Source organism: Giraffa tippelskirchi, chromosome 12, assembly GCF_054371585.1.
Source record: "Giraffa tippelskirchi isolate mGirTip1 chromosome 12, T2T-mGirTip1v1.2.pri, whole genome shotgun sequence".
Lineage (NCBI taxonomy): Eukaryota > Metazoa > Chordata > Mammalia > Artiodactyla > Giraffidae > Giraffa > Giraffa tippelskirchi.
Genome location: NC_137286.1, coordinates 36,396,784 through 36,424,387, shown reverse-complemented (window position 1 = coordinate 36,424,387; position 27,604 = coordinate 36,396,784). Strand labels below are relative to the sequence as shown.

The window sequence follows — 27,604 nt, the reverse complement described above, 5'->3', positions numbered from 1 at the left end:
GTCTGTTTTTCCATGTCCAGTTCTAACTGTTGCTTCTTGACCTGCATACAGACTTCTCAAGAGGCAGGTCAGGTGGTCTGGTATTCCCATCTCTTGAAGAATTTTCCATAGTTTGTGTTGTGATCCACAGAATCAAAGGCTTTGGTGTAGTCAACAAAGCAGAAGTAGATGTTTTTCTGGAACTCTCTTGCTTTTTTGATGATCCAACGGATGTTGGCAATTTGATCTCTGGTTCCTTTGCCTTTTCTAAATCTAGCTTGAACATCTGGAAGTCCAGGGTCCACATACTATTGAAGCCTGGCTTGGAGAATTTTGAGCATTACTTCGCTAGCATGTGAGATGAGTGCAATTGTGCAGTAGTTTGAGCATTCTTTGGCATTGCCTTTCTTTGGGATTGGAATGAAAACAGATATTTTCCTGTCCTGTGGCCACTACTGAGTTTTCCAAATTTGCTGGCATATCGAGTGCAGCAGTTTCACAGTATCATCTTTTAGGATTTGAAATAGCTCAGCTGGAATTCCATCATCTCCACTAGCTTTGTTCGTTGTGATGCTTCGTAAGGCCCACCTGACTTCACATTCCAGGATGTCTGGCTCTAGGTGAGTGATCACACGATCGTGGTTATCTGGGCCGTGAAGATTTTTTTTTGTATAGTTCTTCTGTGTATTCTTGCCACCTCTTCTTAATATTTTCTGCTTCTGTTAGGTCTATACCATTTCTGTCCTTTATTGTGCCCATCTTTGCATGAAATGTTCCCTTGGTATCTCTTATTTTTTTGAAGAGATCTCTAGTTTTTGCCATTCTATTATTTTCCTCTATTTCTTTGCACTGACCACTGAGGGCTCAATGAAGGATTTCTTATCTTTCCTTGCTCTTCTTTGGAACTCTGCTTTCAAATGGGTATATCTTTCCTCTTCTCCTTTGCCTTTTGCGTCTTTTCTTTTCTCAGCTATTTGTAAGGCCTCCTCAGACAACCATTTTGCCTTTTTGCATTTCTTTTTCTTGGGGATGGTCTTGATCACTGCCTCCTGTACAATGTCACGAACCTCAGTCCATAGTTCTTCAGGTACTCTGTCTTTCAGATCTAATCGTATAATCATAAGGGATTTGATTTAGGTCATACCTGAATAGTCTAGTGGTTTTCCCTACTTCCTTCCATGTAAGTCTGAATTTGGCAATAAGGAGTTCATGATCTGAGCCACAGTCAGCTCCCAGTCTTGTTTTTGCTGATTGTATAGAGCTTCTCCATCTTTGGCTGCAAAGAATATAATCAATCCGACTTCGGTATTGACCATCTGGTGATGTCCATGTGTAGAGTCTTCTCGTGTTGTTGGAAGAGGAACAGGCAGGGCGAGGTCAAAACCCGGGGCCTGGGAATCGACTGGGCAGGACGGAGGCGGGGCTATGAGCTGAAGGGGGCGGGGCCAGATAGGATGAGGCGGGGGAGTGGGCGGGACAAGAGGTAGTGGGGCGGGGTTTGGGCGGGGCCAGGCTCCCGAGTCTCCTCACGCTCCCTGAGCCCGCCCAAATCCGCCCGGGACTGGAGGCTACCCTGGCGCCCGCGGAGGAGCGGAGCATCCGGTCTGCTGCAGCTGCTGGCACTTGGTTCAAGCTCACACTCCCTGTTCGGTTCCTCGGGTCCGCGTTGCCCGCGCGACTGTCGTGTCGCGGGTCCCTGCGTTGACGCACGGGTCCCGGGCGATGGCTGCGCGGGGGTGGGGGCGCTGGGTCCTCGGCCTCCGGCCCCGCCTGCTCCACTTTCTCCTTTTCCAGCTGGTCGCGGGGCGCTGGGGTCCGGAGGGCGCCGGGGGCGGCGTGCACCGAGGTGAGCCTGGGCGGCGGGGGCGACGGAGGGCGTTCACCCCCGGAGCGGACGGCGGGGCTCAGGGCGGCCGGAGTGCGCCCGGCGGGGACCGCGGCGCGGCCAGGGCAGCTCCACGCCGGTGCCCGGAGAGCCGCGAGGTTGCGGCCGGCACGGAGAACCTTGTTACCGAGGGCAGTTATATTCTTCTCCTGGGGTCTTGGAGTAAGGTTTCAGCCTAAATGCTCAGATGTGTTCATTTAAATGTAGAGAAAAGGCCACTTTGACTTTTGTTCCATGACTCTCATCAGTCTGGGTGACTTAGTATATACATACTTCGACACAACTTTTTCAATAAAAGATGCCCTCGTTATCCATCAGGGCTTTACTTTATTGGTTTCAACTGGGTTTCCCACGTTGTTACTTTATTCTCAGACGAGTACGGAGGCTCCGTCATACTTGCCTGTGAATAAAGGGGGGTCGAACACCCCACTGTGAATAAAGTGGGGGTGAATAAAGAGTCGAACACGACTGAGCACTGCGCTTGCACACACATCGAGGCTCCTTGGGTTTAATATTAGGGATTAGGATTTGATCTGATTTGATTTACCGCTTGTCCCTGTCCTCCTGCCTAACTTGCCCCTTGGCGTTTGAAATCTTTCCTTTTGCCGATGATGAAAAGTGTGAGTTGTAGAAGACTGGGCAGCGGACTAACTGGCTACAGGGCTGTTTGCATCCTAAGTTCTTCCTTAGCATCTTGGAATAGAGTTTTTTCTTCTAGCCTTCTCTAGTTCAACATGTTTTGGACAGGAATAGAAACAACAAAAGAAAATGCTTAGTTCTTTTTCAAATTGAAAGCTTTAGAAAGTTTGTCAGCCCTCTCAATACCTTGAAGAAAAAATACTACCACTTATGGAGCACCTGTGGTGTGATCGCCTGGAGAAGGGAATGGCTACCCATTCCAGTATTCTTGCCTTGAGAATTCCATGGACAGGGGCCTAGCAGTCTACAGTCCATGGGGTGGCAAAGTTAGACACAACTGAGCGACTAACACGCACATGGTCCTTTAAGCAGGAGATGAAAGCTGAAGTTCACTACACCAGTATTTCAGTTTTTATGAGTTAGGAAACTTTATTTGAGTATAAGCAGAACCTTTTCTTGTCTTTCCTTCCTTAAGGTTTTTAAACTCTGATTCCTGATTCTAGGAAGTGATAATCTTGAAGACTAGAATTATTTATTGCAGGATGTGTTGCTTTACAATGACTGTAGAGAAATAAGGTGGAGGATGATTTAAGCAAAATCCTGTGCAGAAGGTGTCATAATTTAACAGAAAGGAGTGTGATTTTGGAGTCAGGCAAACCTGGGTTCAAATTATGACACTTGTGTATCTTGACTTGGACAAGCTTGTCTCAGCTGTCCTCCTCCTTTGAAAAACGGATGATACTGCTTACCTCTGAGTTGTTTTCAGGTTAAATAATATATGTGAAATGCCAGGCACTGTGCCTGACACTCTAGAAAATAGTAGTCTCTATGCCTTTTGGTGAAAGTGGATAACTGTCATGTTGTATTACATTTATATATATTTTTTTCTCTTGGTCCCCCATGAGCTTCTTAAGAACTGTGATCTTATCCTGTGTATCTTTGTATCTCTAAGACCCAGCTTACTGTAGCAGTCCAGTAAATGGTGGTGGATGAATGATGGAACAGTAAGATCTCTCCGGAGATCAGTTTCCTCACCTGTAAAATGAGGAACATTAAAGGCTTCCCTCTTTAGCTCTAAAATTCCAAAAAACTGTTGCTTTTAGCAAGTGATCATTTGAAGAGTAATGTTGAAAAGATGATGGAATTGCACACTTGCTAATTGTTTATATGCTTTTGTGTAAAACTGCAGAAAATGAAAGTGAAAGTCACTCAGTCATGTCTGACTCTTTGCGACCCCATGGACTATACACAGTCCATGGAATTCTCCAGGCCAGAATACTATAATACTAGAGTGGGTAGCCGTTTCCTTCTCCAGGGGATCTTCCCAACCCAGGGATCGAACCCAGCTATCCCGCATTGCAGGTGGATTCTTTACCAGCTGAGCCACCACGGAAGCCCCAGAAGTACTCCATTAATTTGCTGTGTTTCCTTGGGCATAGTGCTTGACCTTACTGAACCATTGTTTCTCCATCTTTAAAATTAGAAGGTGATAATAGATGGATTTCAGGTGCTTCCAACCATAATTAATTTTACATTTACATTTTATTGTTTTTATATTCATCCTAGGATCTTAATAACTCTTCCTTGTGGTTTCCTGGGAGCCAGTCTCTAGGAAAAGAAAATGTCTAGTCTGCCAGCTGCCATACTTACTTGGCTGGTGGAAGGTCACAGAGCTATGAAAGATTCTCAGGAGGTAATTTTGTCTGTATTAAAGAGTAGATAATTAACCTAGTACATTAAAATAATATAAACCTTTTAAACTGACCTGACCCTGATTAGGAGAGTGATTTATGGAAATTAGTCATTGGTCAATTATATTTCTTAGCTGTATAGTTGTGAGACATTTTCAGTGGTTGAAACTTTATTTGTAGTGACTGAGTTCTGTTTGATTCAGAGGAAAATAAAATAATTATTTTGTTGAAAATGAGAGCTATGAAAGATTTTTTCTCCTTACCTTTAGTCATTTTCATTAACATTTTAAGAAGCTAATAAAATATACATATAGTGACTGTCCTCTCTACTTCTGTTATGATTACATCCAAAAGAATGTTGAGATGCCTTATGTAAGGACACAAACTTTTCACACAGTTTAATTGTAATTAAAAATTATTTTTGTTTTCTTGCAAATGCTAAATATGCTCTGAGTTAGACTGAGCACCTGGAAGATTGGGTTTTATTTGTGTATCTCCTGATACGTTTCAGATGTACCTGAGTTTGTAAATGTAGCCTGTTGATGGAACTTTAAAAAGGTTTTCAGTCATTTGTCAGAATAGGGTTTTTTTCAACCTATAATCTACAAATTAGATCTAGTAAGTAATTTTTTATAATTAGGATATGAGTTTTTTAATACAGTAATTTCAGTACAGAACATTTTTCTTCTAATAGCATTATATTTCTTCCCTAAAAATTGGAATTAAATTCTTTCAGATGTAATTTTAAGTTTAATATTAAATAAGCATGTCTTGACAATGAGAGTTGGTGAATATTACTTTTGGAAAAAAGTTTACAATTTGCTTCTTTATAAAACTGCTCTCCAAAATGGCAAAGGTATGGTTTTATAATAACAATAGGGTAGAAGAGATTATTTTTAATGGTCTTTTTCTGCTTGGTGACTAAAATTTTAATTTAAATGTTTTGTTTCCACTTTGGGGACACTTGATACCATTTCTTCTAACTGTGTTTGATTCAGTGACCTCATGCTCCTTTCTTCTAAAGGAGAATTATAGTCTTTTGCCAATAAAAATAGGAATTAAATACGAATATTTGAATTCTGACAAAAAGAACAATATAAACTTTTAAAAGTTAATTATTTTTGGCTCTGCTAGGTCTTCACTGCTGCCCGTGGGCTTTCCCTGGCTGGGGCGAGCAGGGGCTGCTCTCCAGCTGCAGTGCTTCTCGTTGCTGTAGCTTCTCATTGTGGAGCATGGGCTCTAGAGTGCTCGGGCTCAGTACTCTGGGCACATGGGCTGAGCCTCATGGCCATGTGGAATCTTCCCAGACCAGGGATCGAACCATGTTCCCTACATTGGCAGGCAGATTCTTAACCACTGGACCACCAGGGAAGTCCAATATGAACTTTTGATATATTTCTTTTTATTTTGTGATCTACAGTGTATATATGGAATTAGGCAAAACTGTTTTTCCTTTTAGTGTTTCTCAACCTCTGGCATTTGGGGCCAGATATTTCTTTGTTATGGGAGATTGTCCTTTGCCTTGTAGGTTGTTTGGCAGGAACCCTGACTTCTACCCACAAAATGCCTATAGTACCCGCTGAAAAATATCTCCAGATATCGTCAAATGGTTCTTTGGGGACAAAATTGTCTCCCTTTTTCCCCACCCTTGAGAATCACTGCTTTTAGTCTTGTAGACCAGGGCTTCTCAAACTTTAATGTGCACAAGAATCCTCTGGGGCTGTTAGAATTGCAGGCACTGATTCAGAGACATGGGCTGAGATTCTACATTTCTAACATGCGCCTGGGTGGTGAATGCTACTGGTCAGAGTACCACACACTGAGTAGCAAAGTTGCAGACAGTTTCCCATTCATTTAAAGTGGATGGATTCTCAAGAGGATGCACTGATAGTGATTATAGAAATAGAGAATTTACAATGAACTGTAGCCCAAACAGGAGAAGACCAATAGAAAGTAAGCTCTATCCCACCAGCCTAACAAATAGAGCCATCTTCCCATTTTCATGTTTCCCCCTAGTCCCCACTACTCATTCATACTTGGACAGTCCTAAGGAGGAATTTTGCAAGAGTCTTATCAAAGTCACACAGGCTATAGTGAGCTGAAGCAACTTCATGTTCTAGCGGGTATTTTAGTTCTTGACACTATAAATATATTAGCTCATAATACATATTTATTGCCTGTTGAGAGGTTTGTGGTGTCAAATTAGAATAGTGAACTCTGCATTTATTCAATCTGATGATGCTTAAACTTTTAAAGTGTGCAAGTTGTCTCTTTTTGAAAACTATTGACTAGACCTAAATTTAACACTGCCTAAGGTCATTTTCTTACTGCCAGTGTTCTGAGAGTCAGGGCAAGATGTTAAATTAGGTTTACTAAAGCATATCAGTTACAAAGAAACTTTATCCAATAATTCTGTGATAAAAATCAATAGAAAATATAATGAAAATCCTTAAGTGAAAAAAAAAATCCCTCTACATTTCATTTATAACACTTAAAATAATGATTTATAACACTTAAAATAAAATAAAATAAGCATGCCTACTTGCCACATTGAAAATGTTGGATATAGTATGCATTTCTTCTCATTTACAAAATGGTTGATTATGTTCACTTTTTTACTTTGCTGTTGCTTAAAATAGACCTCTTTGGACTGTGGCAGAGAGGATCTCTTAAAAAGTATATAAGACACTTTTCATTAACTTAAAAAAATACAAGGAGACTTGTAGGGGACGATTACTCCAGGAATGTCTCAATTATGAATTGAGGGTATATAATATATATCACTCTTACAAACTTTTTAGATATATCATTTCATTCTATGATGACCTGCAAAGGAAGAAATGGGAGGCTATTGGCAGTAACCAGCAAAATTTAAAACATGTGTACCCTTGACTCAGCACTTCTACTTCTGAGAGTAGGTGTCATGGAAGTCCTTGTATTAATACAAGGATTTAACTTGTATGTTAACTACAGCATTTTTTCATTGTAGCATTGTAAGAAATAACCAAAAGCTAACAACAGTATAAATGTCTACCAGTGGTGAGAGCTTACATAAATTATGATACAGCCATAACCCAGACCACTTCATGTCTTATGAAGAAAGCGTGGAGATGGATGGATGTACATTGACACAGAGAGTTGAATGAAAAAAAGCAAGTCGCAGAACTTAAAAAAGAAAACAGGTATTCTTCCTCTGTGTGTGAGTGCATTTTAAGATGTCTACACAACAAACTTAAAAGTGGTTAGCCTTGGAGGAAGGGAGATGAGGAGGAGATGGACAATTCCTACTCTTCATGTGCTTTTGGTTGGAATCTTGACAATGATCGTACATGACTTTTGTAATGAAAGCATTATTTTGAGAAGAACAGAGAAAAATCTGGGTCCTAGTTCTACCTCTGCTGCCTTCTAGCTACTGTTAGACCAGTGATTCTTAAAAGATTCTTCTTAAATCTTTAGCATCTGCTGCAACTCTGGTATCTTAGAGCCTAACATGTGATACCCAGTTTAGTTTATTCATTCATTCACTCAACAAATGTTGAGTGGCTGCTTCCTGTGTCAGTCTTGGTGCTAGAGGTAAAGCAGAAAACTCTGGTACCTGTCTTCCTGGGGGACATATTTAAGACAAATTTGTATATTTATTTACTTTGATCAGATCATACTATTAAACCGTATGGCTGTGCAGAGAACACCCCACAATGTGAAGGGCACTCCCTGCAAATGAGAATATGGCTGCAGCCCTGAAGTCTGACACAGCGTTACTCAACACTATTGAGTTTGGGCTAGATCAGTCTTTGTCATAGGGGCTGTCCTGTGCACTATTGGTGGCTCAGATAGAAAAGAATCTGCCTGCAACATGGGAGACCCAGGTTCGATTCCTGGGTAAGGAAGATCCCCTGGAGATGGATATGGCAACCCACTCCAGTATTCTTGCCTAGAGAATTCTATGCACAGAGGAGCCTGGCAGGCTGTAACCCATGGGATTGCAGAGTCATACGTGACTAAGAGACTAACAGACACACTGTGCCCTACAGGATGTTTGGTAGCATCCCTGGCTTCCATCCGCGACACACACCACCCCCTCCATGTGACAGTCCAAAACATCACCAAACATTTTCAACATTTTTCCAACAGATAGCCTTATTTTATTTAAGTAAGTTAGAAAGTGGGGACATACGAATTTAATACCTAATTATTGGTGCCAAGTATTCAAATGACAGTTTTCAGCTTTGCAGTTTTGCATCCTTTCTTAATCACCATACTAAAATTAAGGATCAAGTTTACATTTCTTTGAAAATATGTGGTTTCAGTAAGTAACTTAAAAGTGAAACTTTTTTAATAAGTCATTCTTTTAATTCCTCAAACTTGAGATGATAGCAAAGTAATGCTACTTGGAGTTACAGATGGATTTGTGAAACCCAAATTTAAATCTCACAGAGTTAATACAGTATACATATTGTACCTTTTATGTATTCAATTTAGTTTTTTCTGTCATTATATTTTTAACTACTTTAGAAGAATTGTCCATTAATTTTTGTTGTTGTTATTGTCCTATTTTCAGTGTGTTTCACTGCTAGGTTCTCTTTGTTTTTCTGAGATATGTGATTCATGTGCTATTAGTAGGTTGGTATTCTAATTATCATTATTAGCTATAAAGTGTGGAGACTTGAGAAGAGCTTTTCACTGAACTGTCATTGCAGTGTTGAGAGTGCCCAATGCCACAGATAGGTTATTCCTTCATTTTTTTTTTTTTTTTGCAAGGTTCCATTGTCTATGGTATTCTATAGGGAGATGATCTTTGTTAGGCTATCAGGAAAGTTTTATGTAGAGATCAGAGCTACAGGCAGTAATTGCTTTGTGATAGTACTTTTGTGTGTTTACCTTTTGAGGTCTATCAGTTATCCTTACTTTAGCAATCATTTATAGGCTGATAAAAATGACTCTGTGCTGGCACTTATAGGCACAGTTATACTTAATCCTCACAATAACCTTATTAGGTTGGTATTGTTTTAGACCAGTTTTACAGATGAAAAAACTAATATGCAAAGAAGTTATATCTCCAGGTCAGACAATAAGTATTAGAAGTTAGATAGAACCCAACTCGTGGACTTAAAATGTACTAGTTCTTAGCCAGCATATTATATTGCCTCTCTTCATATTCAAATCTGAGTAGCACAAGACCTGTCTATCTTTAAGAAGATGTCTAGTGGGACTCTTAATCCTTAATAGTAAACTTCTGTAGCTCTTGTGACAATTGCTTTTGCAGCCAAGGATGAAATTCTGAATTACTAGACATAAATGGAAATTGTCAGATGGTATTAACTCCTTCATCCGTTCATGTATGCATTCAACACACAGACCACCTGCTCTGTGCCAGTATGTTGTTAGGACCTGGGGTTGTTGTTCAGTCGCTCAGTCGTGTCTGACTCTTTGCAGCTCCATGGACTGCATCATACCAGGCTTCTCTGTCCTTCACCACCTCCTGGAGTTTGCTCAAACTCATGTCCATTGAGTTGGTGATGCCATACAACCATCTCATCCTCTATCAACCCCTTCTCCTCCTGCCTTCAGTCTTTCCCAGCATTAGGGTCTTTTCCAATCAATTGGCTCTTCGCACCAGGTGGCCAAAGTATTGGAGCTTCAGCTTCAGCATCAGTCCTTCCTTTTCCTGAATATTCAGGACTGATTTGCTTTAGGATTGACTGGTTTGATCTCCTTGCTGTCTAGGAGACTCTCAAGAGTCTTCCCCAGCATCACAGTTTGAAGGCATCAGTTCTTTGGTGCTCAGCCTTTTTTATTGCCCAGCTCTCACATTTGTACATGACTACTGGAAAAGCCATAGCTTTAAGGGTCCCAGTTTCTCCACATCTTAACCAACACGTGTTATTATCTGTGTTACTTATTATAGCCATTTTAGGGGATATGACATGGTATCTCATGGCTAAAGGTTTTGAACATCTTTTCGTGTAATTATTGGCCTTTCTGTCACTCGCTCCTTGGAGGAAATGCTATGACAAACCTGCTGCTTCTGCTGCTAAGTCACTTCAGTCGTGTCTGACTCTGTGCGACTCCATAGATGGCAGCCCACCAGGCTCCCCGTCCCTGGGATTCTCCAGGCAGGAACACTGGAGTGGGTTGCCATTTCCTTCTCCAGTGCATGAAAGGGAAAAGTGAAAGTGAAGTCGCTCAGTCGTGTCCGACTCTTAGCGACCCCATGGACTGCAGCCCACCAGGCTCCTCCATCCATGGGATTTTCCAGGCAAGAGTACTGGAGTGGGGTGCCATTGTCTTCTCTGATGACAAACCTAGACAGCATATTAAAAAGCAGAGACATTACTTTGCCAACAAAGGTCCGTCTAGTCAAAGCTATGGTTTTTCCAGTAGTCATGTATGGATGTGAGAGTTGGACTACAAAGAAAGCTGAGTGCTGAAGAATTGACTCTTGAGAGTCCCTTGGACTGCAAGGAGATCCAACCAGTCAATCCTAAAGCAAATCAGTCCTGAATATTCATTGGAAGGACTGATGCTGAAGCTGAAACTCCAATACTTTGGCCACCTGATGTGAAGAACTGACTCATTTGAAAAGACCCTGATTCTGGGAAAGATTGAAGGCAGGAGGAGAAAGAGACGACAGAGGATGAGATGGTTGGATGGCATCACCAACTCGATGGACATGAGTTTGAGCAAGCTCCAGGAGTTGGTGATGGACAGGGAAGTCTGGCGTGCTGCAGTCCATGGGGTCGCAAAGAGTCAGATACGACTGAGCAACTGGACTGAACTATCTGTTTTTAAATTGATTAGGTTGAGTCTTTTATTATTCAAGACCCTTGTCAGATGTATAATTTGTAAATTATTTCTCCTGGTTCTCTCTTTAAGTAGTAAGGGAAGAAAAGCTACTCTTAAGTTACTACTGTGATCAGCACTAAGTATAATGCTGTAGGAATGCCAAACTAAAGAAATGATTCCTGCATTCCAGGACATTGGTTTCCTGGAGACCCACGACTTATGTGACATAATTGAAAAATAATGCAGAGCAATACAGTAAGTCCCTTACACATGAACCTTCAAGTTGTGAACTTTTAAGATGTGAATGTGCCCCTGTATGCCAGCTCTTGTACTGTACCACTGTATTTTTCAAGGTACTGTATTAAGATGAAAAATATTTTATTTTTTGTGTTTGTTTCTTATGTACTATTTGTGTGCAGAGTATTATAAACCTGTTCAGTACAGTACTATTCAGCTGTGTTAGTTGAATATCTAGGCTAACTTTGTTGGACTTACAAACAAATTTAACTTATGAATACACTCTCAGAACAGAATTCATTCATACGTAGGGTACTTTCTGTGTAGTAATTGCCTCAGGATTCCTGGGAACCTAGGTTGAAAGTGATTGATTTAAAGTATTTATTTTGAGTAGGATGAGCAAATGTTAATTATTCACAACAAATTTTTAAAAATAATTTTTTAGTTTGATTCAGTTTCCATAGAATTTAGCTTATATATAGTATCACATTTTCTGAGTCAGTCCTTACTACTAGATGGTAAATGTGGATTTACCTGTCTTTGAGTACTAGTGTGTTTCCAGCATTTGGCATAGTGCCTGATATACGGCATATTCTGTTAAATGTTTGTTGAATGAATGAGCAAGCATTGGTGGGGCTTGAACTCTCAGGGGATATAACCTTAAACCTCTTTTCCAGTTGTCACGAGGTAGAAGACATTAATGTGGAAAGAGGAAGAGGCTGAGGGGAGCTGAGCTCTGCCACTGATGAGCTCTGTAGCACTGGCCTTTCTGGTCTATATCCTCGTTTGTTAAGTAAGGGAATGTGTTGGATCATCTCCTTAATATTTTGGGGTTTATGAGCAGTATAAACTGAAAACATTTAGAACCAGATAAAGAAACATGGCCTGTAAGTAGAATTTGAGTGCACCATTAAGTTTTTGTGCTAAAATACCATGGATCTTTGCACCTGTCATTTCTGTAACATTGTACTAGGAAAATGTTATTTCTAGTATTGGATGTACCAAGAAGGTATTCACAAGGTAGTATCTTACGGGTTCTCATTAAGTAGAATGATTATCATTTTATTTATTTATACCCTATCTACTTTCTTTCAAACAAAATTTGAGGTGGCAATTCGAGTTAGTATTTTTTTTTCCCCCAAGACAAAGTTTCCTTAGATGCTATTAAAAAACATTTTGGGTTTTTTTTTTTTTAGAATCTACTGTACAGCACAGGGAACTATACTCAGTATCTTGTAATAACCTGTAATGGAAAAGGAACTTCCCTCCACAGCATGTCTGGACACAAACCTGATGGTTCTGAAAAGTCTCTCAGAAATTCAGTGCCTGGCATAGATGTTTTCACTATATACACAATACACACGACCATCCAACATTTATCCAATCCCATCAGAGTGTTATCTCTGTCTTTTAAACAACCTTAAACTTTTGGTGTTTCAGAGACTATAACATTTTAAAATAGGATTAGAATAGGAGAAACTGGTCAACGATGTTATTTTAACTTGAACCTCTGAAATTAACAGCTTTTAAACATTACAAAGAATGACTCCTTAGTGTATAATATTCTAATTGAATTGAAATAGCTCCACTACTGTGCATTTCAACAGAAGCAGACTTTTATGGAGGCATGGCACAAACTCTTATGGTATTTATAGGTTAAATCAAATATCTTAAATCGCCTAGGGAAGCAAGACATAAACTCTTAAGGACTAAGCTGCCCTATTAATGAAGGAACAGGCAGTGAGAGAAAATCAGGGGATGGATTTCCTCTAGCTAGAATAACTAGATACTTTTTAATAGCTCTATATAGAAAACATGGTCTCTCATAACAAAAAGAGCAGATTTTGCGAAAGTGCTAATTTTCTGTCAAATCATTTTTTCAGGTTAGAGAAAGACCAACACTAGCTACTCTAAATCTGTAGTATATACTTTATGATAAATAAGCCATTGACATTTTGTTTTAAGTAAGTGTTTTTTCTTTGTAAAATCATGAGTTTTGAGTAAATGTCATCCTTGAATTTCACACATTCAACATTTCCTAACAGAGACTCCAGTATCCATAAAACACTAAAAACCCATTTCTTTAAAGAGAATTATTTAAGCTCAGTAGAAGTGTAAACATTACTATGATCCATAAATCTAATTAATTTTTGGCTATGGCATCTCAAACTTTTAAAATATTGTCTTTTTTTTAAAGTCTTGAACCCTAAGGTCATTGTATACAAATGTGTCGCAAAGATATGACAAAGCTGAATAATTTATTCAATATTTATATGTTCATATATATTAAATGCGTGTAAATTAAAGCATGCAGTTCATGGGGTCATAGGGAGTTGGATGCGACTTAGCAACTGAACAACAACAACAAATTAAAGTGTTTATTTTATATTTATTCTGCATGCTAAGTTTCTCAGTCGTGTCCGACTCTTTGCAACCCAATGGACCGTAGCCCACCAGGTTCCTTTGTCCATGGTTTTCTGCAGGCAAGAATACTGGAGGATTGCCATTTCCTTTTCCAAGGGATCTTCCAGACTCAGGGATTGAACCCATGTCTCATGTCTTCTGCATTGGCAGGTGGGTTCTTTACCTCTAGTGCCAGTTGACCAATAAATTTTAATGTATCAGTTTTCTAAGTTTTTCTGTATTTTGGAATTTTGTGACAAACAATCTCCCAGCCCTGGTAGTTTAAAAGCTTTTCTTCCTTAGATTTTAAATTACTCTGTATTAAGTACTGAGTGCTTCTTATGGAACTCAGCATATTTCCATGTTAATAATCTGATTTAACTCAGAAATGTATCTGACCCAGAATGTTCCTCATTGATCACAAACATTTGTATTCATATTTTATATTAAAATCTTCTATGTCAATAGCCTAAATAATACTTTGTTCTTGTTCAGTCACTCAGTCATGTCCAACTCTTTGTGACCCCATGGCCTGCAGCATGCAGGCTTCCCTGTCCTTCACTATCTCCCAGAGTTTGCTCAAACTCATGTCCATTGAGTCGATGACGCCATCCAACCATCTCATTCTCTGTCACCCACTTTGGTTCATTAGTAATGCTGAACTTTTTGAAAGTCTAGGTGTTTCATGGGAGAGAAGCCAACCCACTAACTTATAAAAATTTGTTGTACAGGATTAGCTGAACCATCCGTTGTTGCCAAACACGAAGATAGTTTGTTTAAGGATTTATTTCAAGACTACGAAAGATGGGTTCGTCCTGTGGAACACCTGAATGACAGAATAAAAATAAAGTTTGGCCTTGCAATATCTCAATTAGTGGATGTGGTAGGTGTGCATATCATTACGTATTCATTTCACACAGGTTTATGCAGAGCGTCTTGTGCGCGCAGGCATGGTGTCAGGCCACAGAGATGACAGGGGTGAATGAACATAGCCGTTTTCCTCAAGGAACTCACCAGGGAAAAACAATGATTATACCACAGACACAGAAATACTGTATGTTTATATAATCTGGTAGAGTTTAGAAATCATTTTATCACATTTGGTGATTAAAATAGGCCTATTCTTGATAAATTCGAAGTGATTAAATATTTTATATGGAAGTTTCTCCTTAAATGTGTTTTAAAAATATGACCAAAAGATCAAAATTTTAAAAGAAAAAATCCAAGAGTTGTAGATTTTTAGAACCAAAAAGAATCTCGACAGATTATTGCTTCAGTATCACACTTAAAACATTTCTGAGATCTTTTCATGTGAGATTTAGCAGGAAGTAAATTCTCTTCATAAACTTGTTGTCAAGAGATTCTTTCTATTTTAAACAAAAAGGTTCACACTAATTTTCAAACTAGTTTCTTCTTGTTCTGATCATGTTAATCAATAATTATTTCCCTGTTGTGTTCCCAGAATAGTTGACAAGTATGTGTGTGTGTGTGTGTGTGTGTGTGTGTGGTGTGTATGTATGTATATATGTATGACATAAGTGTGCCTTTATTTTCTGATTAGAGAAGCAATGGATGGTTTTTGGGGAAGAGTTTAGAAAGTTCAAAGAAATACAAATAAGAAAATAAAAATTGACTGTAATCCTACCACCCAGAGGTGACCACTGGTAATGTTTTGTTGTATTTCTTGCCAGTTTTTTCTTTATAAGTACGTTATAAAATTGTGATACTATTTTAGATATAATTTTGATTACTGCTTTCCCCCCTACTGTTACATGATGAACATTTTCTTATGTTATTACATAATCTTCAAATGTAATTTTTAATGGCTATATTTCATTTATAATTTATTTTAAACATTCTTCTATAATAGCAGAAGCTTTTGTAAAATTGTTCCCGATTCTTCCTATTATAAATGCCAATGATGAATATATTTGTGCATAAGCAAGGAAGGTGGTGAATCAAAAGATACACATTTTTTTGAAGTCTGTTGATTAATATAGGTCACCCCATTGCTTCCAGAAAGATGAGTCAATATGGACTTGGTGCTTGATCCTTTGCTGGGGAATCCAGGGAAATTTTAAATATAAATTAAAAATAGGGAAGTAGGGTGTAGTTAATAGGACTTGCTTTCAACCTCTCTTTCCAGTTGGGATTGTTAGCATGTAAATAGAGTAAGTGTAGAACTCTGCAGTACTAAATCGTGATGTCACAGAAATCTGGGTATTCAGATCTTGGTGATGGAGACCATCAAAGAAGGCAGGGTACATGAGCCAGCCTCGTGCTAAGCATAGGATCTGGCATGTAGAAAAGAAAGAACTTTAATAACAAGGAACAGTATAACCACAGTGATTAGATAAGTGATGTTAAGCCTTTTTGTTCAGCGGTTTCGATCAGTGGTCTGACTAGACGGTAGAGGAGGTGACAGGTGATACCTGGATGCCACTGTGCCTTTGCTCCTGCTGTTGCTTCTGTTTGGAGAACTTTCCTTCTGAGCACAAGTCATTTTTCCTTCAAGGGCAAATTCATCTGTCAGACTCTGAAATCTAAGCTTCTGAAGGCAGTCGCTCCTCTGTTCCAGTTACACTGACTGGCGCTCAGGTGCTGGCAAGGTCTCCTCACTAAAGCAGAGTGAGCTCTAGTCCTTGTGTCTCTCCTAACATGGTGTCTGGCTCATAGTAAATGCTGAGTGAATGAGAGATCTGATGGGTAACAGACATGGTAAAAGCAGGACTTCAGGAAGATCAATACGATATAAACACATGGCTTTGAGGAGGGAAAGATTAGAAGCTTGAGAGGCAAGTTAGAAGACCACATATAAGAAGGGACAGGACTTGACCACTGATTATGGGGGGAGGCGTCTAATTCTGAAGCCTTGGTGGCTAGAAAGGTAACCAGTTGGAAAGTAAAACTTATTTGTTACGGAGGCAGGACAGAGAAGATGATGGGTTTGCTTTTGCTATGAGGTCATCGTGGTGCATTCAAAAGAAAATGTTGGCGAGGCTCCTGGAAGGTCAAGGCTGGCTCTGAAGTGAGAAACGAGGTTGAGGATGTCATTTTGGAATTGCTGGCCTGGGGGTGATTGTTAAAAACTTTGAATTGTTGTGTTTTTAAAGCAGAGAGAGCAGGAGCCTGATCCTTCAAGAACATTCGTAGAAAGTGGGTGGGTTAGCCAAGCAGAGAAGTTGGGGAAGGGTGGCTTCTTAAGAGAACAGCCCAGAAAATGTACAGTCAGTGACAATGGGAGGGTAGGAGGACTGGAGTCAAGGAAGATGAGGGCCGAGGGTCCTGGACATTGAGACTGGAAGTTTCACGGAATTGCTTCTCAGCAGGTTTAGGTTCCTGTTCATTGCTGAAGTCTTTGCCCTGCAACTTTGTGGGCATGTTTAGTGGCTCTTGAAGTTTCCTCAGATTCCTGTTCCATTGTGTTCTTGCTCTCTTTTTAAAACCTCAGTGTTGGCTTGTTTGTTTAGGTTTTATTTTTATGGTCAGGTTAAAATAAACCTATTACCCCTAAAACTTTTCTGCTTTGCTTATGAGTATCAACATTTCATTTATTTGTGGTTTCCTCCTGAGTGTCATCTTACATTTTTCTTTGCTCAGTTGCATCCTCCACCGTGTTAAACACATGGTAGATGCTCGAGAGACGCTCGAGATTGGAATTAGCTGTGTCCCCTGAGTCAATGGCTAATTCCACATCTTTGGAGCCAGTTGTGAATATATGGATTACTCTTTTATCTATGTTACTGTTGAAGATACTAAGTACTGACTAGGTCCTACCTCACAGTGTCAAATCGATGTGTGTTCACATTTTCTGGGGAAATGGTCTATAATTTTCATCAGAGTCTCACAGATGACCTGCTGGCGTGCAGCATACTCATTATGTGTTTACCAAAACTTCCCTAATTTTTAATGCCTCTGTTTAGAACTTCTGCCTGAAAAGCATATTCTAATAGAGAGCTCAGCAATTATTCTGGACGGTGTGTGACTTTGGGGTGGACAGTAGAGCTGGTGGTGTAGGGTTTAAATTTAGGAGTTTTGAGTTCTAGAGTAGATTTTACCACAAACTGGTGGTGTGATTTTAAGCAAGTTTCCATTGGGCCAGATTCCATGTTTGCAAAATGAAGGGATTATGATAGATAAAATCTCTAGTTCCTTTCCAGCTCTAATATTTTAATCAGGGAAAATTGCTGATTGGAAAAGACCATAAGCGGGATGGCCATGCTGTTTCCTAGGACCCATTCTTTCCATGCAGGGACTAACAGCTGCCTTTGTCCCTAGGGGTGTGCTTTTTTCTGTCTTCCTTCTTTCTCCTAGGTCATTCATGTGTTGTTGGGATGGGACAGGCAATGGGGATCCTCCAGTCACCTAAGCTATTTATACCCCATCCTCTCTCCCCAACTGTAGGGACTGCCTTGGCTTCTGTGGGTCTCAGTGCTCTGAGCATTGTATCCTATGCAAAGTCCATTTGTGGTTGATGACCATGATGATCTTTTAGTGGTGCAGTTGGCTCCATAATATTTCAGTAAAATTTAATGGAAGAGCTGCCACTTTAATTAGGCCTTGAAAATTCAGTGAAGGACTGGCATAAGCTAAGATGAGACAGTAGGAAGGTGTAAGTGGCAAGGACCCCTGGTTCTCTAGAAAAGTCGGATGTAAAAGCTTTATGAAGTTAACATCCAAGGCTCTGACCTCCACACTTTTTCTGCATAACAACTCCATAGAGAGATTGACATTTGTGCCTTCGCAGAAGCAAATGACAAGTTATAGCCCCTCAAGAATGCATACATTGTATCCCACCAATTGTAGAATGTACATTTCCCCACATTTTAGTACTTCTGAAATCAAGATGTCTTATAATTAACGGCAGCTTACAATTCATTATCAGCCTTTTTCTTTCTTCCCTAGTGCTAAGTACATAAAATAATGCTGTGCTTCTTAGATTGCATCTTAGATTTGAGGAAATGTAGTCGTTGAGACTATTAACGTTAAATGGGAAAATGCCAATGGTGGCCTTTATGGCAGGTTATCTGAAATACAGAGTATGTTGGAAGGAATAATGTGAGATTAGGCTGGAAAAAAAGATCCTGCTTTTCTAGAGAACCAGATTGATGAACAAACAGAATGTAGTATTCTATAGAGAGGAGTGCTTATATAAAAACTGATAAAATTCTTACTTAAAGAATTATCGTTTCTGTAACTGAAATAATCAGCCTTTTAAAATGTTTTCTTTTATAGGATGAGAAAAATCAGTTAATGACAACCAATGTCTGGTTGAAACAGGTATGTATCAAATTCAAAGGGCCATGTAACTGTTGACTGGTGTCATTGTTTTTACAGAGTTTGTAGCACAGAAGGGACATGAATATTTGGTCTCGGTGGACAGGCAGGAGGCAGAAAGGTGAGGTAGATGGAGTCTTGTACTCATGCAGTTAATACTGAGTGCCTGGCATTTGGCAGGCACTGTTCTGGGCACTGGGGAAACGGCAGTGAACAAAACAGACAGAAGTCTAGCCTTCAAGGAACATCATTCCAATGGCGGGGGCGGGGGATAAATAGGAGGTTGTATAGTACCTTTCAAGTGGATAAGCTTGGAGAAAAATACTGAGAAGGCAGACAGGAAGTGTTGGGGACTGGATTTTTAAATCTGATGGGCAGGAGAAGTGCCACTGAGAAGGTAAGATTTGAACAAAGACTTGAAGCAAGCCACGCAAGTATCTAGGGGAGGAACGTCCAGGCAGAGGGACACAAACGTGCAAAGGCCCTGAGGTTGGAGGGTGCCTGGTGTGTTTAGGGAGTAGCGAAGAAGCCAGCTGGCTAGGGGTGAGTCGCCATGGGGACGGGAGTGGGAGATGAGGTCAGTGAAGCTACCAGAGGTGGATGGGTCTTCTAGCATAGGTTATGAGTAGTGGTTCCTAGGCCATTGTAGGATTTTGGTTTTTACTCTGAGTGAGATGGGAGCAGGCAAGAATGTAATGATTTATTTTTATTTTCCTAGTCCCTTTTCTATAAAGGAGTTTTTCTTTCTTTTTGTTTCTGGACCGTCATATGTGCCCAACAGCTATTGAGCGCTTCCCTTTGTTTGTTCTTTATTACCCCTGATTTTATCCTTGATTGTGCTGGGTCTTCATTGCTGTGCACAGGCTTTCTCTAGTTGCAGAGAGCGGGGGCTACTCTTCGTTGTGGTGCACAGACTTACTGCAGTGGCATCTCTTGTTGTGGAGCATGGGCTCTGGGGCCCGGGGGCTTCAGTGGTTATGGTGCATGGGCTTAGTTGCCCTGCAAAATGTGAAATCTTCCCAGACCAGAGATGGATCCCATGTCCCCTGCATTGGTAGGTGGATTCTTAACCACTGGATTACCAGGGAAGTCCTGTCCCTGATTTTTAACACTTACTACCAGTTCCCTAACCCCAAACTCCTTAAAGGCATATGTCCTTTCCTTGGGGTGCAAGTCTTGACCTGATCACAGAATTATTACTCTGTGGAGGTGGGACGGTGTGTTTAATTCTGTGGAATATGTCATAAATCCATCTGCTGTTTGCATGGCCTAGTCCAGCCAAGTCAACGACAGAACAGCTAGAAAAGAGAACGTTTTCCTTGAACCTGGACCTTAGCCTGGCCTGGACCAGGCTGTAGCTCCTGGGTATGGTGAGCTGGTAGAAGAGGTGTTGAGCAGAGCCATGAACGCACCCAGCTCTGGTCCTCACCTGTGTCTCATGAGGGCTGTGGTTGCAGCCACCGCACAAGGGGACAGGGCTGTCCCCCCGTGCCCATAAGAAGGATGTGGAGGTGAGTTTTCTCTACTGAGAGTAGAGGTGACTTCGTGTCTAAAATACCTAAGTTTGGCAAAAAGAGTAGAGTTTTCATGTTCTTGGCTATTGCTTTTATTAAAATTGATTCAGGTTTCTTTGTTTTAAAGGAGTGGATAGATGTGAAATTAAGATGGAACCCTGATGACTACGGTGGAATAAAACTTATACGTGTCCCTTCAGACTCTCTCTGGACTCCAGATATCGTTTTGTTTGATAAGTAAGTTATATTCAAAATACCATTTTATGTTTTATTAAGAAAAAAATTGTATCACCATTAGGCACCAGTATTTTTTTATTCCCTTTGAAAATTGTTTGCCTATATAAAGTCCCATGACTTAATCTTGTGTTCATTTCGTGAACCTACAAATATGTTCTGTGGATTCTCTCCATTTTTCTTGTGTATTATTTTCTGATCATAAAAGTGTCCTTGGATTTTAAAAATTTGTAATCCATTTGGAAAGTCCATAAAGGTATAAAGAAGTTGGGGGAAATATAATCAGTCCTGTTAACCCACCACATAGAGACAACCACAACTACCAGCTTACATGATAATGAACTTATTCTGTGCCTGGCAATGTGCTCAGTGCCTTATGTGCTTTATTCATCTGATTCTCAAGATAACCTCATGAACTAGGTATGATTACATTTATTTGCCAGATAAGAAAGTGGAGGCCAAGGGTAGTTATGTTTTGTCTAAGGTCATAGCTCACATGTGGTGGTGGCGGAGGAGGTGTTCACAGTAAGGCAGCCTGACATTCCCATTTACCTCCTATTTTCAAGCCTGCATATTTGCTGACTGCCTTCCAGATTTTTTGGTATTATTTTTTTAAATAGTTAAAGTCATACTTTATGTTTAAATGTGCATCCTTTTAATTTTGCTTAGATGTAATTTTTGTAATTTTCAATAATTTTGAAAATTATGTTGTCATAATTTTCCCACAGTGAGGAATGTTGGGTTGATTATTAGCTCATATTAATGAGTATTCTACCTAAATGTGTTTTGATTACGGTTTTTGACAGGGGAGAGGGTATTTCTGGATGCCAGTTTCATTTTTTTCTAGGACCAACCACTCCAGGACACTGGGGAATTTGTGCTTATCCTAATGTATTTTAACTTATTTGCAAAAAGGCATTGGCATGAGGACAGAGCAAAGGCTGAGAAAAAATGTTTCTCACTTTTCAAACCTTCACCTCCATGCTTCTCAACATGGAAGGAGTGAAAAAAGCTGCAAGGTAGCACGATGCAGCTTCCTGGAGCATCATTTTACTCGAAGTCACTGCAGACAGTTTTATATTTAACATGGATATATTGCAGAGGAGTGTGCAAAAGCTACATGAATTTTAACATAGAGAACAATATTCCAAAGATAGCTCATGCTGGTGGTGGTGTTTCCCGCTAGACCTCTCCAGTGCGTGAGTTCACGTGGTAACAGACTTGGAGAGGGACAGCTGTTTTCCAGGTCTCTGCCCAGCCTGGGACTGTTGTTCTTTCCCCATCACTGTAGGAAGTGTCCAGTATCTGTCATGGAGGGGAACAATCACTGGAGGGATTGGGTCTAGGAATATGGATTCAGGTTCTGGCTCTAGGCATGTCCATTGTTACAGATAGCCTAGTTATATTTTGTGTGCGCATGTGTGCTAAGTCGCTTCAGTCATGTCTGACTCTTTGCGACCCCATGGACTGTAACCCACCAGGCTCCCCTGTCCATGAGATTCTCCAGGCAAGAATGCTGGAATAGGTCACCATTTCTTTCCCCAGAGGATCTTCCTGACCCAGAGCTCAAAGCCGTGTCTCTTGCATCTCCTGCATCGGTTCTTTACCACTAGCGCCAATTATCTTTTGTGTGTAATCAAAGTGAAATCATTTCAACTACATGAATCTCAAGATTCTGTAAATACAGATCTGTTGGTCCTGGAGTAGACATGGAAACAATGGTTTGACTTCAGTAGAGTTAGATATTTAAGGACTCCCCTACATGTTGCAGGTATATCTCAAGTGTAATAATTTTAAGAATATATCATGCTATAATGTAGGCTTTCTTATAGACATTAGGCCTGTAAAACACATGCCCGGGTTGTTTACTCTCTGCCTTGTTGCTGTGTGTGTGTATTTCAGTGCAGATGGACGTTTTGAAGGGGCCACTACCAAAACCGTCGTCAGGTATGATGGCACTGTGACCTGGACTCCACCGGCAAACTACAAAAGTTCATGTACCATCGACGTCACATTTTTCCCATTTGATCTCCAAAACTGTTCCATGAAATTTGGTTCTTGGACTTACGATGGATCACAGGTTGATATAATTTTGGAGGACCAAGATGTAGACAAGAGAGATTTTTTTGATAATGGAGAATGGGAAATTGTGAGCGCAACAGGGAGCAAAGGAAACAGAACTGACAGCTGTTGCTGGTATCCTTACATCACTTACTCATTTGTAATTAAGCGTCTGCCTCTCTTTTATACCTTGTTCCTCATTATACCCTGTATTGGGCTCTCATTTTTAACTGTACTTGTCTTCTATCTTCCTTCAAATGAAGGTGAAAAGATTTGTCTCTGCACTTCAGTACTTGTGTCTCTGACTGTCTTCCTTCTCGTTATTGAAGAGATCATACCCTCATCTTCCAAAGTCATACCTCTGATTGGAGAGTACCTGGTGTTTACCATGATTTTTGTGACACTGTCCATCATGGTCACTGTCTTTGCTATCAACATTCATCACCGTTCTTCCTCAACGCACAACGCTATGGCTCCGTGGGTCCGCAAGATATTTCTTCACAAGCTACCGAAACTGCTTTGCATGCGAAGTCACGTAGATAGGTACTTCAGTCAGAAGGAGGAAACTCGGAGCAGCTGTGGACCCAAATCTTCTAGAAACACACTGGAAGCTGCACTGGATTCTGTTCGCTATATCACAAGACACGTCATGAAGGAGAACAATGTCCGTGAGGTTTGTGACCACATGTATTTACAAATGCATGTCTGTTTTGATTCTAAGTCAGGCACCTGGCATGACCCTTAAGACTAAGTATAGATTGAGGGCCAGAGATATTGACAGAGTGTTTTGTAAAAGATTGTGACTAAAATTTCAATGAAAACATCTGCAAAATGTGGCATATACACAAATCTCACATCTCCTTTTCCCCCATCAGCATCTTGGATGATTTTTTTTATTGGAGGATAATTACTTTACAATATTGTGCTGGTCTCTGCCATATATCAACATGAATCAGCCACAGGTACACATACGTCCCCTCCCTCTTGAACCTCCCTCCCGTCTCCCACCCCATCCCACCCCTCTAGGTTGTCACAGAGCACTGGGTTGAGCTCCCTGTGTCACACAGCAAATTCCCACTGGCTGTCTGTTTTACATATGGTAGTGTATATGCTTCCACGCCACTCTGTCGATTCGTCCCACCCTCCCCTTCCCACACTGTGTCCACAGTCTGCTCTCTAAGTCTGCGCTGGGATGACTTTTAGTAACGCTGTGTGATTCTGACTGTTCTGTTTTTCTAAGGCATAGTTAGCTTAGGCTAACGTGATTAACTGTTTCAATTTGATCTTCAGTAATTTTGTTTCTGAATTCTATGGTCATCTGCAGGCACAACTGCATTGTAATTTATCAAAAGTGATTTTAGTTTTTTAAAGAATGAGTCTAATATAGGCTTTATAAATACAGCCAAGATATTTTTCTAGAATCCTCTTGTTGTTCACTTACAAGAGAATGTGAGTGAAATTAACAGCAATAAGGTCTCAGGTGTTATGCATTATACAGCAGATACATGTGAGGCTTAGTCTAGTATTTAATAATATGCTTAATTTCTTAAAAACAAAAGTTTGCTCCAAACTTTGTTATAGAAAAATAACTCACTGGGTCCTTATTTAAAGTTAAAATGCAAGAATTAAACTATGAATACATTTTATTAATGTGATATTGAACTGGTGTTTTTTTCTAAATATTTCAGTCTTGTCATGATTCTTTATTTCTATTGCATAATATTTTTAAAGGTATGACTATAATACTATTTTTTATAATTGCATTTACTTTCAATAGTTGCATTAAAATTATATGAATTCTCTCACAGGTACAGAAGACAAACTAGAGGTTACCAGTGGTGAAAGGGGAAAAGGGGGCAAGACAGGCCAGGGGATTAAGAGGTACAGGTTACTATATATAAAAAAGCTATAAGGATATATTGTACAGCACAGGAAATATTTTTTAAAATGTATATCTTTTTGGCTGTGCTGGGTCTTCATTACTTTCTCTAGTTTTGGAGAGCAGGGGTACTCTGTTGTGGCGCACAGGCTCTAGGACATGCTGTCTCAGTAGCTGTGGAGCATGGGCTTAGTTGCGCCTCAGAAAGTGAATCTTCCTGGACTGGGGATTGAACCCCTGTCCCCTGCATTGGCAGGCGGATTCTTATCCAGTGTGCCACCAGAGAAGTCCCTAGCCGATATTTTACAATAACTTAAATGGAGTATAATCAATAAAAATTTTAAATGACTATTGTACACCTGAAATATTATAAATCAAAAGAAAATAGTACCTAACATAAAACATGTATATGAATTCTAATCTCTAAAACTTTGTTAAATGGAAAAGTTTCTAGCAAGTATGGTAAGCAGATGGAATGAATCTGGTAAAATACCAGCCCTCTCCCCCAAAGGGACATTGACATATGTTTCTAATAAATTAAAAAAAAATTTTTATTCAAGTATAGTTGATTTACAATGTTGTATTAATCTATAAACTTTTAATACTTGTGGAACATAAAGTTTCTATTTGGTGTAAGTATCTAGTTAAATTAGTTTATAAGGTGAAGCCATCAAAGGAGTCTTAAAAAATACAGATATTAGATAATAGTATGGATTGAGATAGGATTTAGTTATTTATTTGGCCAATCAGTGCAGCATGTGGGATCTTAAATCCCCGATCAGGACTCAAACCCACACTGCCTGCGTTGGAAGTTCAGAGTCCTAACCACCGGACCACCAGGGAAGTCCCTAGACTGTATTTAATGAATGTCTGCAAAGTGTTGTACAGCAGGGTCAGGGCTGCTTCCATAAGACCAGTAAAGGGGGTTTATTTTCAAGGAAAAAACTTACAAGTAGAGAAGCTGTAGGGTTTTATAATCCTCTAAATTTTACATTATCCTGAAACTTTGGGGCGCAGTTCCTATAGAAGACTCCACGCTTCACAGAGAGCAGGGGCTAAGGAAGCCCGTGGTTAAGGACGTGGCCTGGTGAGTAGGAGGCTCTAGTCCTCAGGGCTGGTCTCAACCTGCCCTCTCCTTGAGGTCACTCACACCTGCTGAGCCAGCTCTCTGCTTGGGCTGCAAAAACGGGGAGGGAATGAGCTCTCGGCTGGCAGATATGAACTCATGGTATTGTTGTTCAGTTGCTAAGTCGTATCCGACTCTTGGTGACTCCATGGACTGCAGAATGCCAGGCTCCTCTGTCCTCCACTGTCTCCTGGAGTTTGCTCAAATTCATGTCCATTGAGTTGGGGATGCTATCCAACCATCTCATCCTCTGCCATCCCCTTCTCCTTTTGCCTTTAGTCCTTCCTAGTATCAGGGTCTTTTCTAATGAGTCGGCTCTTCCCATCAGATGGCCAAAGTATTGGAGCTTCAGCTTCAGCATCAGTCCTTCCAGTGAATATTCAGGGTTGATTTCCTTTAGGATTAACCGGTTTGATCTGAACTCATGAGCTTAGGTTAAAATGGTGCTTAGGAAATCCAGAACTAAATAAAGCAAGTGAGGCGAGGAAGAAGATTAACAGCTGTTGAATGTATATTATTCTGAACCAACTTTTCATTTGTCATGAGATTAACTTCAGGCTGGATTGTCTTTAAAAATTAAACACTCCTGGGCCAGAATAATTAATAGAAATAACTATATATAGTAAGAATTAAAAATATGTTTTAAGTTTATTGTAAGATATGCAAGTACTATATTTTATTAAAAATCTATCAAAATAAGCCACTTGTATTATAAGTTGACATGTAAATTTACAAATTGTGTCTTAATTATTTAATGTTGGTTTTTGTTTTTGTTTTTTTTGGTACAGGTTGTTGAAGATTGGAAATTCATAGCCCAGGTTCTTGATCGGATGTTTCTGTGGACTTTTCTTCTGGTTTCAATTGTTGGATCTCTTGGACTTTTTGTTCCTGTTATCTATAAATGGGCAAATATAATAGTACCAATTCACATTGGAAATGAAAATAAGTGACACTTTCCAAGGGGCTATAGTAGGAATTTAGTTAAAGGGCACATATTTCTTATGGCACCTATGAATTGTAAACTGTGTTTAAAATTTGATGCAACCGACATCAGTTTATCTCAATAGATTGCCCATTAAAATATTTAGCTGCATGACTGAAGTAATAACTGAGTGAATAATAATTTGATCTTCTAAAAATAATAGCACAAAATATTATCTAAACTGAACTAATAAAAATCTAATGTTTGTATCCTGGCAAATAATTCTACTTTCTAATCAGCAGTGAAGTTCATCTTTTGACTGTGCTAGAAAATCCTGTTGTATTTGAAGACCGATTTCATTTGGTAAAGGTACACATTTAAAAATTCTCTCTGTCTTTGTATTTACTGCATAACAGCTCGAGTATACTGTTGTTTTAAGTGAGCTGGCTACTTGGTATGATAATGATTGAATATGATGCAGCTTTTTTATAACCAGCATTTTTAAAACATGAAAAATGGGAATTGGGAATTCCTTTAAGGCTTACTTTATTTTGTAGATGCTTAAACTAAACAATTATTGCTATTAACTATTTTTACAGCTTACCTTCCATCATGAGGTCACACAATAGACAATTCCTATGGACGTGCAGTATAGCATATCCCTAACATTATTTCAATTCTCTTGTCTACTTTTTCCACAATTAATAGGACCACTTGCTATGTAAATTCTGGTAGCATCTTTTGATCCTTGACCTTAGAAGTGTCCACTACAACTAAGTGAATCCCATTTTAAGATCACGCCTGTGTATACTACTGAATTGTTCTGTGAGAAAACCATCTTCTAATATTAAAGGTGATATTTTAATTATGTATAAGCACATTGTTACATACCTGTAATATTTCAATTTTACCTCTTTCCTTCCAAAAATTACAGTACAGTAGTAGAATATTAGAGTTGCAAGGGTCTTTATTTA

At 39.7% G+C, this 27,604-nt stretch overlaps 2 protein-coding genes across 30 annotated transcripts in view; one reads left to right on the top strand and one right to left on the bottom strand.

Annotated features, from left to right (window-relative positions):
• The window catches only part of CHRNA3 (cholinergic receptor nicotinic alpha 3 subunit), a 53,203-nt gene that overhangs the window by 8,156 nt on the left and 17,443 nt on the right, over positions 1-27,604 (bottom strand). For 8 of the 26 annotated variants that reach the window (XM_081549618.1, XM_081549617.1, XM_081549636.1 and 5 more), the window contains exon 7: positions 26,470-26,603. The exons of 17 other annotated variants lie outside the window; for them this stretch is intronic. Coding sequence is in view for 5 of the 9 variants with exons in the window: in XM_081549617.1 (XP_081405743.1) it covers positions 26,600-26,603 (4 nt within the window). In the remaining 4 variants the exon portion in view is untranslated. Of the gene's footprint in view, positions 1-26,469; positions 26,604-27,604 lie in introns of those variants that run through there. One more of the 26 variants, XM_081549621.1, reaches the window with a different exon arrangement.
• CHRNA5 (cholinergic receptor nicotinic alpha 5 subunit) lies at positions 1,465-27,508 on the top strand. Of its 4 annotated transcripts, XR_014071134.1 has the most exons (9): positions 1,517-1,825; positions 4,070-4,196; positions 13,698-13,788; positions 14,349-14,500; positions 18,853-18,897; positions 20,536-20,645; positions 22,545-23,376; positions 24,512-24,584; positions 26,497-27,508. XR_014071134.1 is itself a non-coding variant. In XM_081549641.1 (6 exons), the coding sequence occupies exons 1-6, from the start codon at positions 1,702-1,704 to the stop codon at positions 26,519-26,521; spliced, it is 1,158 nt and encodes a 385-aa protein (XP_081405767.1). In that variant the 5' UTR covers positions 1,467-1,701. The 4 variants fall into 4 exon arrangements, 1 of the variants encoding a protein (XP_081405767.1); XR_014071136.1 differs by lacking the exon at positions 4,070-4,196 and having other exon boundaries at positions 1,465-1,825; XR_014071135.1 differs by lacking the exons at positions 4,070-4,196; positions 13,698-13,788 and having other exon boundaries at positions 1,465-1,825.

Excerpts from the sequence above, each read along its gene's own strand:
- CHRNA5 (XM_081549641.1), top strand. The coding sequence starts at position 1,702 with ATGGCTGCGCGGGGGTGGGGGCGCTGGGTCCTCGGCCTCCGGCCCCGC. Across the intron at positions 20,646-22,544 it reads GATATCGTTTTGTTTGATAA|TGCAGATGGACGTTTTGAAG; the intron begins GTAAGTTATATT and ends TGTGTATTTCAG. Across the intron at positions 23,247-26,496 it reads ATGCGAAGTCACGTAGATAG|GTTGTTGAAGATTGGAAATT; the intron begins GTACTTCAGTCA and ends TTTTTGGTACAG.